The 13997-nt window shown below is 34.6% G+C and overlaps 1 protein-coding gene across 9 annotated transcripts in view; it reads right to left on the minus strand.

The window, feature by feature from the left end:
- Positions 1-13997, minus strand: part of PPP2R5C (protein phosphatase 2 regulatory subunit B'gamma) — a 195969-nt gene that overhangs the window by 121206 nt on the left and 60766 nt on the right. For 4 of the 9 annotated variants that reach the window (XM_020971144.2, XM_020971143.2, XM_078150412.1 and 1 more), the window contains exon 1: positions 8134-8299. The exons of 4 other annotated variants lie outside the window; for them this stretch is intronic. In XM_020971144.2, the coding sequence (XP_020826803.1) occupies positions 8134-8227 (94 nt within the window). In that variant the 5' untranslated portion in view covers positions 8228-8299. Of the gene's footprint in view, positions 1-5782; positions 5933-8133; positions 8300-13997 lie in introns of those variants that run through there. One more of the 9 variants, XM_078150410.1, reaches the window with a different exon arrangement.

Here is a 13997-nt window from a genome sequence, read left to right on the forward strand (position 1 = left end):
AGGGATTAAATATTATAATAAATATTATAATAAAAAAGTGTCACCAAGGGACTTAGTATGGGTAGAACTGGATAGAGTTGGAGAAATAAATGAGAAAGAGTAGGGACAAAAAGTATTCTATAGACCAGAGACATTATAAATAGTGGGTTCCCTCAAATATCAGTGCCGAAACTCTCATAAAGTTTTGTAAATAATTTAGGAGTACGTGGTGGTAGTTTCAGGCTTGCAAGTGATACTTAAAACTCTTCTGGGTAGTAAATGCCAAGTTGGTAGGGATAAGCTACAAAAAGTTCAAGGAGCTCCAAAAATAGGCAAAACAATGGAAGACAAAGCTTTCATGTGCTTAGGTCAAGGTAATACACTTTGAGGAAAAAACCCAAACGATCCTTACTAGGGAACAATAAGTGATAGCATACGAACTGAGAAAGCGACCTGGGAGTCATTTTAAAGTGTGTCTTGAACACAGCTGTGACCAAAGGCAGGCATTATCAAGAAAAATAGCAAAAGAAGGGAAAGATTATCTTGCCCTAGAATAGCAATTTCCAAACTTCTTAGTCTTGGAACCCTTTTACACTCTTAAAAATTACTGAGGACACTCGAAGGCTTTTTGTTTGTGTGGTTATCTCTATAAACTAAAACCACTAGGTCATTCTTCACTATGAGATATCTAATGAAGCAGTGTGAGATAGTGGATAATGTGCCAGATTTGCAGTCAGGAAGACCTGGGTTCAAATGCCACTTCATAGATTTAGTAATTGTGTGACCCTAGACAAGTCACTTAACCACTTGAGCTTCAAATTCTTGGACTCAATGCTTCTCACTCAAGATTTAGGGTCCTATGAGGTTCTTTTCATGTTTTTTTCCCCTGTACTAGAAAAAATTTCGATTTACAAATAATCACATGATCACAGATTTAGAATTGTAAAGAATGAAAGAAAGGTTAACTATCCTAGGGGTTCTTCACCTGTGAATCACAGAACTACTCTGGCCATTTGGGGAAGCCTATGGATCCTTCTGAGAATCATGTTTTTAAATTATTGAAGGAAATGCTGAATTTCAGTTAGAGGTTAGTGAAGATAAAGGTATAATTTTTTTTCTCATCCAAGTTCACAGAAACCCTGAGATGAGGGAACTAGGGCCAGAGAGGTTATGTGACCTGTCCAATGTCACAAAAGGGGTAAGTGGCAGAGCCAGAATTTAAACCAATGTTCTTGGTTTCCATATCCAGAACTTTTCCATTATATTGCATTGTCCCCAAGTATCCAAAATGAAAATCAGGTTTAGTTGCTATAATCTGTAACTATAAACTTTAGCAAATGTCTTTCCAAGGTTAAGGATAAAGGGTTCTTCTTCTCTCTCTTGGGAGTGACAAGTCTAGAGATACTTTCTGAGATATTTTTGAAGTGCCCCAAATCTTCATAAAATAATAACTGACATTTATACAGAACATATTCTTTGCAGCCACATTTTAACCTGACTAAATAAAAGAAAATTTAAAATTGTCCACAGAAAGTTTGTAAAGCTGGGAACTGTATCTCATACATCACTTTTTCACCAAGTTACGACATAGACAATGATAAATTTAACAATACCTACTTGTTATGATCAGGTAGCAAATACTCACCAAAATATACTAGTATCTATTGAAAGGGTAACAATTTTATCCATAATGCTCTCTAAGTTCCCCCTTTCCCCAAATATGCCTGGTACATACTATAGGTATATATTTTTTATATACTTATTACTTAAAATCAACTTATAAGCTATGCTTTAAATATGAGTATTGAATTATCTATAGCCTATATTTTAATGTGCCATGTACTTTACAGAAAAATGTCCAATATTGAAAAACATCCTGAGTGTATGATTTAGCAACTATTCATTTCCCCTTTCTGATGCTTGCAGGTTATGAAGTTAAATAAGAATCACAAACATGTTCTTTGGGAATTCCTTAAAGTGCCAAGTTTAAAATACCCTGCTATGCTGTCTGATGCACTGCCCTTTGGCATCTGTTCCTCTCCCAAGATAACAAAACTAAACTATTTTTATCATATTCATTTTATTTTCTTTCCTCTGCATGGACAGTGTTCCTGAAGTCAGAGAACTTGGGCTGAAGTCTAGGTTCTGCTATGTACTACCTGTATGACTCTGACCAAGTGGCTTAAACTGCCTCAATTTCCTCATCTGGAAAATGAAAAGGTTGGACTATATGACCTGCCTCTAAGGTTACTTCCTAGCTCCAAATCTACAGCATTACAATCCTAAAAGCAAAGAATAATTCATAGCTTCATCACTATAAGATTTACAAAGCTCCTTCCTTAACACACACACACACACACACACACACACACACACACTCCTCATTTTACAGACACATGAGGTTATTTGCCCATGATCTCATAGCTAATGAGAAGCAGAACTGGGCTCTAAACCCTCATTCCCTGTCTACAAATCCAGTGCTCTTTCTACCAGACTAGACTGAGAAAATTCTGAGAAGAATTTGGTATATAAGGAGTTCTTACCCTAGGTTCCATCGACACATATTAAGGAGTTCATGAACTTGAATGAGGAAGAAAAATCACATCTTTATTTTCACTGACCTCTAACTGAAACTTAGCATTTCCCTTAACTATGAATGTAAGCAACACTCTGAAAAGAATTCCATAGGCTTTACTAGGCTGCCATAGAGGTCTATGACACAAAAGGGTTAAGAGTTCATGCTCTAAAAGAACCATTTCCGTGGCCTCCTGAATATAAGACCAAAAGTGGAGAACACGCACACACACACACACACACACACAATAGTACGCATTTCTAGTGAGCCATTTAACTTTTTTTAAGTTACTAGTAAACCATTTGAGTTACTCTTATGTAGCACAAAATAACAAAAGAAAAATGTTATATATATTGAGTCACTAAAGTTTAGCTTTCATTTCACTACTGAAAAAGTACAATTATAAAAAACAAGGTGTTTGAGAGATGGCATATCCTTTGTTGAGCTGATACAACATTTAAAGAGAATAGCATAAAATTAGATTTACTTTTCTGGTGGCTTTCAGTAGTATATTCTGGTTTGGGGGGAAAAAAGGAGGCTATTGTTTCCCTGTCTCCCTTCCCCCTTAACTCTTCTCAAGGAAGAAAACACTCCAAATTTAGCCACTGATATATAGTATTTGGATATATATTTCTCCTTAGAATTTGAGGTTCTTAGTCCTTTTATTTAAAAAGCTGATAAAAAGAAGCACTCACTGAACAATCCTAAATCTGTCTACCTTTTGTCACCAATTGCTTCCCTGAAGACAATAAGATTCATAATAACAAAAATTTTATTTTAAAATTGCTCTAATTTTCAAATTAGAACAATTTAAGTGATGAACAATTTAAGTACTCATCACCCAGAAGAAAGAAGCCATTACCAATTCTGGTTTAAAGTGCAAAGAGAGGGCAACAAGGCGAAGATAAAAAGTAACCTGGTTTGGAAAGGCCAAAAACAAAAACTGGGAAAGGAGGAATCAAAATTTCTCATTTCCTTTCTACCTCCCACTTCTGACATTCAGTCCTCTCTGATTTGGCTAACATTTGCTTCTCTATCAGCTTTTAAAATGAGGAGGAACACTCAATACAAAACTACATCCTGGGGTGCAGGAGAAGGGAGAATGTACACAGATTAAGAGGTATTTGCTTGCCAAATAGTTTTAATAGTACCCTCTTCTCATCTTTAAAGTGATTTAAAACTCTTTGGGTGGTTTAACAGTAGTACTTTCCCATATATATACTATACTATGGACTTAGTGAAATACTTGAACTCTTTTCCACAGAGCACGAAGGTTCAAGACAGAGCTCCAACTAGGATTATTAGCATTTGGGACAAATTCACTTCATCGGGGGTGAGAATGGGTCCAATCTCAGGTACAGTTTAATCTATGTGAGACAGTGGTAGAAGGGAGACTGAGGTACATGGAAGTTGAGGAGGCTGAGGAAATATAAAGCCAGTGTTCAAAGGGGAAAGGGGATGGTATGGAGAAGACTGAGGTAGGTATAGAACTTAATTGGAAGGAAGGAGAATGACCTAGTGATCCAAAGATGAAAGCAAAAAAAAAAATCTAGATTGGATACAGTAAATTTTGAAGGAAGAAGTTGAAGTTGATGGTCACAGAGGAAAGGATCTTAAAATAGCTGAGGGGTAGCAAGAATATGCCAACTTCTGTTCCTGGCTCTATAGGAACCTCTCAGAGTTGCTACAAATCTTAAAATGATATATAAATGCCAAACAGTCTCCTCTTCCTCCTTCAACACTGGCTTCTGGTCCTAGATTAAACATTTTATTTCCCTTACTTTGGTGTTCTGATGAAATAAGAGCTTCAAATAAACTAGCTATCTGACTGGAAAACTCTAAAAAGTGCCCTTCCAATTAAGCTCTATTCCTTCAACTTTTTTTAGGGAACCAGTATGCCAACTATCATTCAGGATAGCTGGGCTGGAACATCATCCTTAGGGGTATCCTACAACCTTGCTTGGGGGGTTAACCACTCAACAGAGTTTGAATGAAATGGAAGTCTACAACTCCATTCCTTCTGATGAGATGGCAGAAGACATGTCTTTTAGCTATGCTCTGCAGTACCCCCAAATTATTATCTTAAATTATTTAAGTAACTTAAGGTCATCTGGGTGTTTTGTTATCCTACCCCTGGACTTTTAAGAACTTTCAGGTGTTTCCATTCCATCTACCCTGTAGCTGAACTTTTATGTGTCACTTTCTCCAATGAAACTGATCCTTGAGAGCAGAGACTGTCTAGCTTTTCCTATTTGTATCCCCAGGGCTTGGCACAGTGCTCTGCATATAATAAATGCCTTTTTATTAGTTCATTCATCAAGACATACAGGTATCTAAAATCAATTATCCCAGAAAATGATATCCATCATCTAGCATGAAATCTGGATCAGTGTTAGTATGGAATTGTGAAAAGTTGTGCTTGCTATAATTCTATTCAACTAAATTCAACATTTACTAAACTATAGGGTGCTAGGGATATAAAGAGCAAAAAGAAATAGACCCTACCCTCAAGGAGACTAATTCCACTGTGGAAGGGGAGGGAATTATGACATGTGTACTGATAATCAATCAATCAATATTTATTAAGTACCTACTTATTATGTGCCAGGCACTGTGACAAGTAAATTCAAAGTAATTTGAAGAGACAGCATTAACAATTGAGGGGAGGGGAGAATCAGGACAGCGTCATCGTGAAGACAACACCCAAACTAAGCTTGAAGGAAGAAAAAGATATTGAGGTGAACAAATGAAGGACTACGCTTCAGGTGGGATTGAAGTACAACTCATACAAATGCAGAGGTGGAATGCTGAGTTCAAGGAATAGCTATTTGTGTGTGTAAAGAGTGCGAAAGGAAATCTGGAAAGGTTGTGCAGGGCCTTAGAAACCAAACTAAGGAGGAGTTTGTGTCTGATCCTAGAATCAAAGACAAAAAGCTCTGAAGGATTCTAAGCAGAGGGATGACACAGAAAGTATTCTATCTAGGAAGGTGATTCTGGCAGTTGTGAGCAGGGTAGATTGGAAGTAAAGATATAATTAGGAGGCTATTATAATAGTCAAAGAAACTATAATAAGGACTTGAACTAGAGTGGCAGATATATAAGCACAGAGAAAAAGGTAGATATGAGAAGATGTTGCAGAGGCTAACTCAGCAGGATCTGGTAAATGACTGGATGTGGAGGTCGTGAAGACAGAAGAGTCAAGGATGACTGTGAGATTACTTTACTAACCTGTGTGACTTGAGGATGGTAGTGCCCTCAGTCATGTTAGGGAAGTTTAGAAGAGGGGCAGGTTCAAAGGGAAAGATGATCAGTTCCATTGTAGACAAGTTGAAGGAATATCCAGGTAGAGATGCCCAGCAGGTAGTTGGCCTTGGGGGACTGGAGTTCAGGAGAGAAATTAGAACTAGATACGTAGCTTCGGGAGCTAACTTGATAGAGATAATTTAATCCATGGGAGCTGATGAGATCATCAAGAGAATAGAGAGAAAAAAGTGAAGAGGTCCTAGGACAGAACCTTGAGGTTTATTCATATATAGGGGGTAGGAGAGAGATGGATGATGAATTAGCAAAGATGTTAAAGGACTGAGAAAGAAGTGTCACACAAAACAATAGATATGTATTCGGAAGGAACAGGCAATCAAAATTTTAAGATAAAACCCTTCATAAAATTGTCAATGGACTAATTTTCTATTTTCTATTTTAAGGTGTGGTCTCATGTCCAAAGAGAGTTTTCACTTTTATATGCAAGTATTTAATCATAGACTAAGAACTTACTGAAAATATTACCCTAGAAATCTCCTTCCTTATTTTTCTGAGATCAATGATTTATTTCATGGTTTGAATTAAAATAATTCAGAACTGGACTTTTAAAGTGTTACCTTTTCTGACTGCTTTTACTTAGTTAATCTTTCTTTCTAATTAAAAGAAAATGTTTTGGGTTTTCTAAATATTAATTTCAGTTAAATAAGATCAATTATCACTAACATCTATTTCATCTTTCAAATAATTTTCAGGACATAGCAATTTTTTATAAAATCAAATAAAATCATAAGCTAAAAATGCTGGTTCACATTATAAATGCAACAAAATATGTATCTGATATGTACAACGCAATTATATTACATGTATATATAAACAGACCAAGTGATTCAGTATTTATCTGAGGACTGACAAATCCTAAAAATATCACATTTTACTCTTCTTCATCCTACCAGAACACCGAAAATGCCTGCAGATAGTTAAAGGCTATTCCCTTTGGGCATCAGTAAACAAAATACATTCATACATATTTTACGTACATTCATAATATATTTTACAATCCGGTCATTTAAAATTCTGCTTAGCTCCACCTGGATATAGAGGGCTTTTTAGAGAAAATTATCACCAATTTTGATTCAAGAGATATGTATTCATATGGCTTTTTAGTCTTCTTTGGATACACCCTAGAATCTGAAAAATCTTGTCCGGCATTTTAGTCATACAGGCTATTAGTCACCTAGAAATCTTTCCCCCACCCTATCTCAGCACAGGTCCTTGAAGGAGATTTAGTCTAACGAGTTACAGCTTTTCTATTAACACAGGACACAGTTGTCCTATATAGGACACCATGAATTTCAAAATTTTTATAAAGTCTACTGTCTATTTCTCACTAGTCCTCAAACAAAAACCATTAAAATACACATTTAGAAAATCTTAAAAATGCCAAAAAAACCCAACCAAACAACTCATATACACTAACTACTTTGAAGGGTTTATGTTCTGTATGCCTACTGTTTCTTTTTAAATTTGTATTTTTTGAAGATAGTGAACACAACAAAATCAGCGAACCACAAAAGGGGGGTGAGGGAACTAATGCTGCTTTCTAATGGACCCTAAAAACTTGTTGCTGCTTCAAAATTTAAAGGCAAATCACAATTTAGGATTTGCTGAGTGTAATACACCGCTTTCTCTTCACGCATCAAAGGAGTTAAGATGGCTTTAATGCCAAAAAAAAAAAAGCAACTATTTTAGAAACAATACCATTTCAACATTTCAAAGGATAGATTTATCTTTAGAGATTTGGTTGGAGAGGGAGGAGGTGCTGGAAGACCCGGACCAACCCTTTGTGAATTAAGTTATTTGAAAATAAATGCTGACTATTTTTCAGCTACGATTCATCTTTAATCCTGTGGACGTATATGCTTGAAGAAATCTTTACAGTATTAAATAACATAAATTACTCGTTAAAACTCTGCTTACTGATAACTTAGCTTTGCCCTGCCCCCCACCTCACTGAGCTGGTGACTTCACATCCTTTGACATCAGCACAGCCTTGAAAGGGGGATGGGAGAGACAGCAGAGAGCAGTAAAACCAGCTTTTAACTATGCATGCAATGTCTCTCTGAATTCTTAAAATCAGTAGGTAGTACTTAAAATATCAAACTAACATTGCATACTCGATTTTATATGGTTAAATCTGCAGTAAAATTAAATGGATTCTGCCACAAAGGACTTCCTGCTTTTCTTATCTGAAGCACAATAGCCATTTATTAACTGACCACAGAAGGTTACAATTCACTAAAATAGACACAATAACTTACCTCTAATATGTAAAAGGGCCACGGGCTGGAAAGGCCCATTGGAATTAGCTGCATCCACCACCATCCTGCTGCTAGCTTTATTACATGTCAACATCTAGGCTTCAGCAGGAAAGGCAATGTACTCCTTAAGGCAAGCAACCAGCCTCCATTTTAGTTTAAAAAAAAAAAAGACAAACTGAAGCTCTCTGCAGCTGGAGGGAACTGGCTAGTTAGTGATGTCAGCAGGCATGGAGAAATCTGATTGGCTAAAGGCAGCAACTTAAAATGACACTAAAAATTGCAAATGGAAAGAGCTTTCTGTTTGTCAGTGTGTAATAGAAACTTGTACATATTTTGACTTTCTGCAGTAAGTCAGAAACTTTTAAGCAACGATCCTGTTATTTAAAAGTTCTTTTGGCGACTTAACAGATGATTAATTATAGCTCTACAATATAAACAACTAGTGATCAGAAGAAAGTAGGCTGAGAAAATTATTAAAAACTTTCGATTTGTAATATTTATTATTCCTAGCTTATTTTATTGGCAGGTACTTGGCCACAATGTATTTCCAATGAGTCTCAGGTGAACAATATACTTAATATTTGTGCACCCTCGACTTAAATTGTCATTAAAACTATATGAAATACCAGCTCATAAGTTTGGGCACTTGTCCACCCTTCACCACCACCAAGTGGTAACAAGCTAATTTTCTTTAAACCACTAGTTTTCTAAACATCCAAGGTTTTCTAAGCGATCAGCCAAAGTTAAGTCAGCGTTAGAAGATTCCTTTGACCATTCACCATAATCAATTGTTAGGCATTTTGTCAAGGTAATACTCAAAACTGATCCAATTATTCCGTTACTAGGAATATTACCAAAAGATAATTTAAAAAGAAAAAAATATTCACATATATTCAGTGTGTGCATTCTGATAGCAAAACACTTATAAGTTAAATGTCTGATGAGTGGGTAATAACAGAATAAATGATAGCATATAAATGTAATAGAATAAATTATAAGATCATAAAAATGACATAAAAAGAGTATATAAGAAAATTTGGAAAAATCTATACAAAGTGATATAGGGGAAGACCACATTGACAACTATAAAAAGATGACAAATATAAGGACAGATTCTGAAGGAAATATAGCAAATATATTTGTTAAAATATATACAATTTGCTTCAAAATGCAAACAGCTTAAATTTTAGGTTTTTATTTAGAGATTTACTATGTTGCCTAATTATCAGTGTTTGTAAATGTAAAAAATAAAAATTTTACACATCTTGCCTGAGTTAGATAAAAATACAAATACAACATTAATTCTCTATATTTTTGTAATTTAAAATGTAAAAAGAAACAATTTACCTTTTTAGCTATTTTGTGCAAAAGTTAAAATGATGTGCTGTTTTTAAATGTTAATAGGCATTAAAACAACATTCAATTTCCTAGTCCCAAGGGAAAAAGTCAAAATATATAATGTGAATAATAAAAACTATAGGAATAGGATAAAGCTATATCAAGGTTGAAAATACTACCCTACCAATAGCTGTGCTTTTTTTTTTCTTTTTGGTGAGGCAATTGGGGTTAAGTGACTTGCCCAGAGTCACAAAGCTAGTGAGTGTTAGGTGTCTGAGGCCACATTTGAATTCAGGTCCTAATGACTCTAGGGCCAGTGCTCTATCCACTGCTCCACCTAGCTGCCCCTTTGCTTTTTCCCACAATTCAAAATGTACCATTCTCCTACCAGGTAAAAAATGACAGAAAAGATTTTTTTTTTTATGACAGAAAAGTCAAAAGACGAACTTGAAAAATGTTTTACCCCCAAAGCAATTTTCCCTTTGCATAATTTAACAAAATATTTTAAACTAGGGAAATCAGAATATAAAACAAGTCATCCTAGTGAGAAATATTAGCATTAAAATATTTTATTGAGAATTGACATACATTAAGGAGTGCATTTTCCTCCCATTCTTTTTTTTTTTTTTTACAGACCAGACATGGGATTTCAATGGTGAACCAAGGTGTTAACGACTAATGTAAGCTCTCTCTTTATTATGCCACATTACCTCTCTTTCCTTACACTGGCAAAACATTTCTCATTATTTGAAGAACTTATTTAAATTTGTCATTTTAACTTACTTTTTTTGAAATGCCTTTTATATACTATCCCTTTAACCTACAAGTCCTATAGAAACAAGCATATGAGATGTAGTTAGGGATTTTTGAATGCACTCTTCTGACACCTCCTAAGACGGCTAAAGTATTTCTTTTTTTCTGCTTTTCATCATTATTTATTAATTTATTTATTTTTAGTTTTCAACATTCACTTCCACAAGATTTTGAGTTCAAATTTTCTCTCCATCTAGCCCCTCCCCCCACTGCACGCATTCTGAATATCCTTTCCCCTAATCTGCTCTCCCTTCTATCACTCCCTCACCTTCTCTTATCCCCTTCCCCTTCTATTTTTCTGTAGGGTATGTAGAATAGATTTCTATACCCCATTGCCTGTATATCTTATTTCCCAGCTGCATGTGAAAACAATTTTTAACATTTGTTTTTAAAATACTGGGTTCCCATTATTTCTTATTTTAAAAAACCTAATTGAATTTTTTTTCAACTAACAATAACCTATTTTCTCTCCCTTCTATCTCTATCACAGAGGAAAAAAAAGGAAGAAAAAACAAAACCCTTGTAACAAATATGCATAATCAAGTAAAACGAATTCCCCCATTGCCCACATCCAAAAAATATATGTCTCATTCTGCACTGAGTCACTTCTGTCAGTAAGTAAGTAGAAGCTATGCTGCATCATTGGTATTCTGGAAACCCAACCGATAATTGCATTATCAGAAGTCTGAAGTCTTTTTCAAAGCTATTTGATTTTTACATTTTTATTGTTTTATAGTTCTCACTTCATAAAAGTTTCCCCAGGTTTCTCTGAAACTTTCATCATTTCTTACAATACAACAGTATTCCATCATTTTTATATACCGTAAATTTTCAATCATTCCCAAGTTAGTGGGCACTCCACCCCCGTTTCTAGTTCTCTGAAACAAAATAAAACCAAAAAAAGCTGCCATAAATATTTTTGTACATATAGGTCCTTTTCCTCCTTCTTGGATTTCTTTGGGCTCAGTAGTGGTATTGCTGGATCAAAGGAAAGGTATAGTTTAGTAACTTCTTAGGTTTAATTCCAAATTCCTTTCCAGAATGGTTGCATCAATTCAGAACTTCAACAGCACTATATATCAATGTGCCTGTTTTCCTGAAATTTCTCCATTTGTCATTTTCCTTTTTTGTCAATTTTGTCAATATTGTAAGGCAGAAACCAGACTACTTTGTAGTTTTCCCACAAGTTTTTGTCAGATATTAAGCCCTTATCCCAGTAATGTCTTCATTAAATACTAGGTTATTGTGTTCACTTGTTCCTATATTTTGCATGCCTAAGCTGTTTCACTAATCAATCTCTCTCTTAACCAGTACCAAACAGCTTTGATAAGGTACATGGTACTGCTAGGCCCCTTTCTTTCTCATTCATTTTTCACTATTCCCCTTGAGATTCTTAACCTTTTGTTTCTCCAGATGAATTGTGCTTTTTTTTTTTTTTCTGATAACCTCTTGGTAGCTTGATTGGTATGGCAATGAAAAAGTAAATTAATTTAGGCAGTATCATTACTTTTATTAAACTGGTTCAGTCTATAAGCAATTAATACTTCTCCAATTATTTGGATTGGCCTTTATTTCCATAGTTGTATTTATACAGCTTCTGTGTGTATCTTGGTAGGAAGACTTCCAAGTATTTTTTACATTCAGTACATTCTGACAAGTATATTTGAAAGGAAGAAAAGTTGTGCACAGTAAATATGCAGTTTCACGTACAATCATCTTTTTTAGTCTACATTATGGAAATGCTTGTTTTATTCCGTAAATCAAAAATAAAAATTTTAAAGTGTCCAAATATAAAAAGCAGACAGAGAAGAAATCTTTAATATGACAGAAAGCATACATTTAAAAATATGAACTAGCAATGTTCTGGAATAAACAATGAAATGGAAAAATACTACTAATTTTTCTAATAGATATGGATAAAGTAAGGATGCTCTCTCCCCATATTGACAGCATTATAAAAATACTAGCTATAGAAAGAAAATAACAAAATTAGAAATACAACTATCAGTAAAGGGTTAAAAATCATCCCTATTTGCAGATTACACTGTGGTTTACTAAAAAAACAAAAACAAAAAAATCTAGAGAATCAACAAAGAAACTAAGAGACAACAGGATCATGATAGATGGAAGCATGATTATAAATATGGAAGCATGATATAAAACAAACACAAAGATCACCATCATTTTGTCCTGACACATAGTAAGCATTTATAAATATTTTATTTATAGAATAACAACTAAAACTGGGAAGGAAAAAATAACTACAGAACTCATAAAATATCTGGAGTGAACCTATGTGAATACATGAAATGTATATGAAAAAATCTTTATAGAAATAATCTGAGAGGTATTCACTGTTCATAGTTGGGCCATTCCAATATAATAAAAATGTCACTATTACCTAAAATTTCAGATTTAGTGATATATCAAACAAATTGAGGGATACACTGAAGAACTAGACAAAATATAAAACATCTCAAAACTCAAGAGAATTAAGGAAAAAGTATACAGCGTTACCAAGTCTCAATCTATATCCTAAAGCAGCACTTATTAAAGTAATTTAAGACTAGTTTAAAAACAGAGAAGTAGATTAGTGGAACAAATTAGATAAATGAGAAGAAGTAATAGAAAATAGTCTAGCATTTGATAAACTACTTGGGGAGAAGGACTCCTAAGAATATAAATTACTGGGGAGAAAGTTTCCCTTTTAGATAAGAACGGCTGGGAAATCTGGAAAGCAGTTTGGCAAGAATTAGGATGATTTCATAAATCCAACCAATCAGCTTTTATCAATTACTTACTATGTACGTGTGGTTAGGACAGCTAGGTAGCACTGTGGATAGAGTGCCAGGCCTGGAGTCAAAAAGACTCATCTTCCTGAGTTCAAATCTGGCCTGAGACACGTGTTAGCTATGTGACCGTGGGTAAGTCACTTAGTCCTGTTTGCCTCAGGTTCCTTTCTGTAAAATGAGCTGAAAGAGATGGCAAACCACTCTAGTATCTTTGCCAAGAAAATCCCAAAATGGGGTAATGAAGAGTGAGACACAACTGAAAATGACTAAACAATAACAAATATGTGTCTGGTACTGGGGATATAAAGACAAAAATGAAATAGTTTCTGTTCTCAAGGGGTCTGCATCCTATCTTAAATCATGTACCAAAACAAGCTTGAAATGGACATGTGGCCTGAGCATAAAAAGTCACACCATTAAAAAACAAAAACAAAAAACAAAACCAGAAGATAATGAGGTAATATACATTTCACAACTATGGCTAAAGTAAGAATTCTTAACCAAACCAGAGATTAAGGAGATCAGAAAACCTAAAACAGATAATTTTAACTACAGAAAATATAAAAGCTTTTGTATGACAAAATCAATGAGTTTAGATGAGAAGAGAAGCTGTCGGCTGGGGATTATAGTCTTTATAAATGGTCTGACATCCAAGATAAATGGGGAAGTAACACACACATAAAAGAACAGGAGCCATTCCATAATATGTACTGTTAAGCAAGTCAATGATAAAGAGACTCCATATACACACAAAAAAATTTCTTGCAATACTTTTTGTAGTAGCAAAGAACTGGACACAAATCAGTTGCCCATCACTGAGGGAACAGCTAAACAAATTATGGCACATGAATGTAACAGAATATTTTCATGCTAACAAATGAATATTATGAATACTGAAAAGCATGGGAAGAGTTATGTGAA

Source organism: Phascolarctos cinereus, unplaced genomic scaffold, assembly GCF_003287225.1.
Source record: "Phascolarctos cinereus isolate Bilbo 61053 unplaced genomic scaffold, phaCin_HiC Scaffold_2;HRSCAF=192, whole genome shotgun sequence".
NCBI lineage: Eukaryota > Metazoa > Chordata > Mammalia > Diprotodontia > Phascolarctidae > Phascolarctos > Phascolarctos cinereus.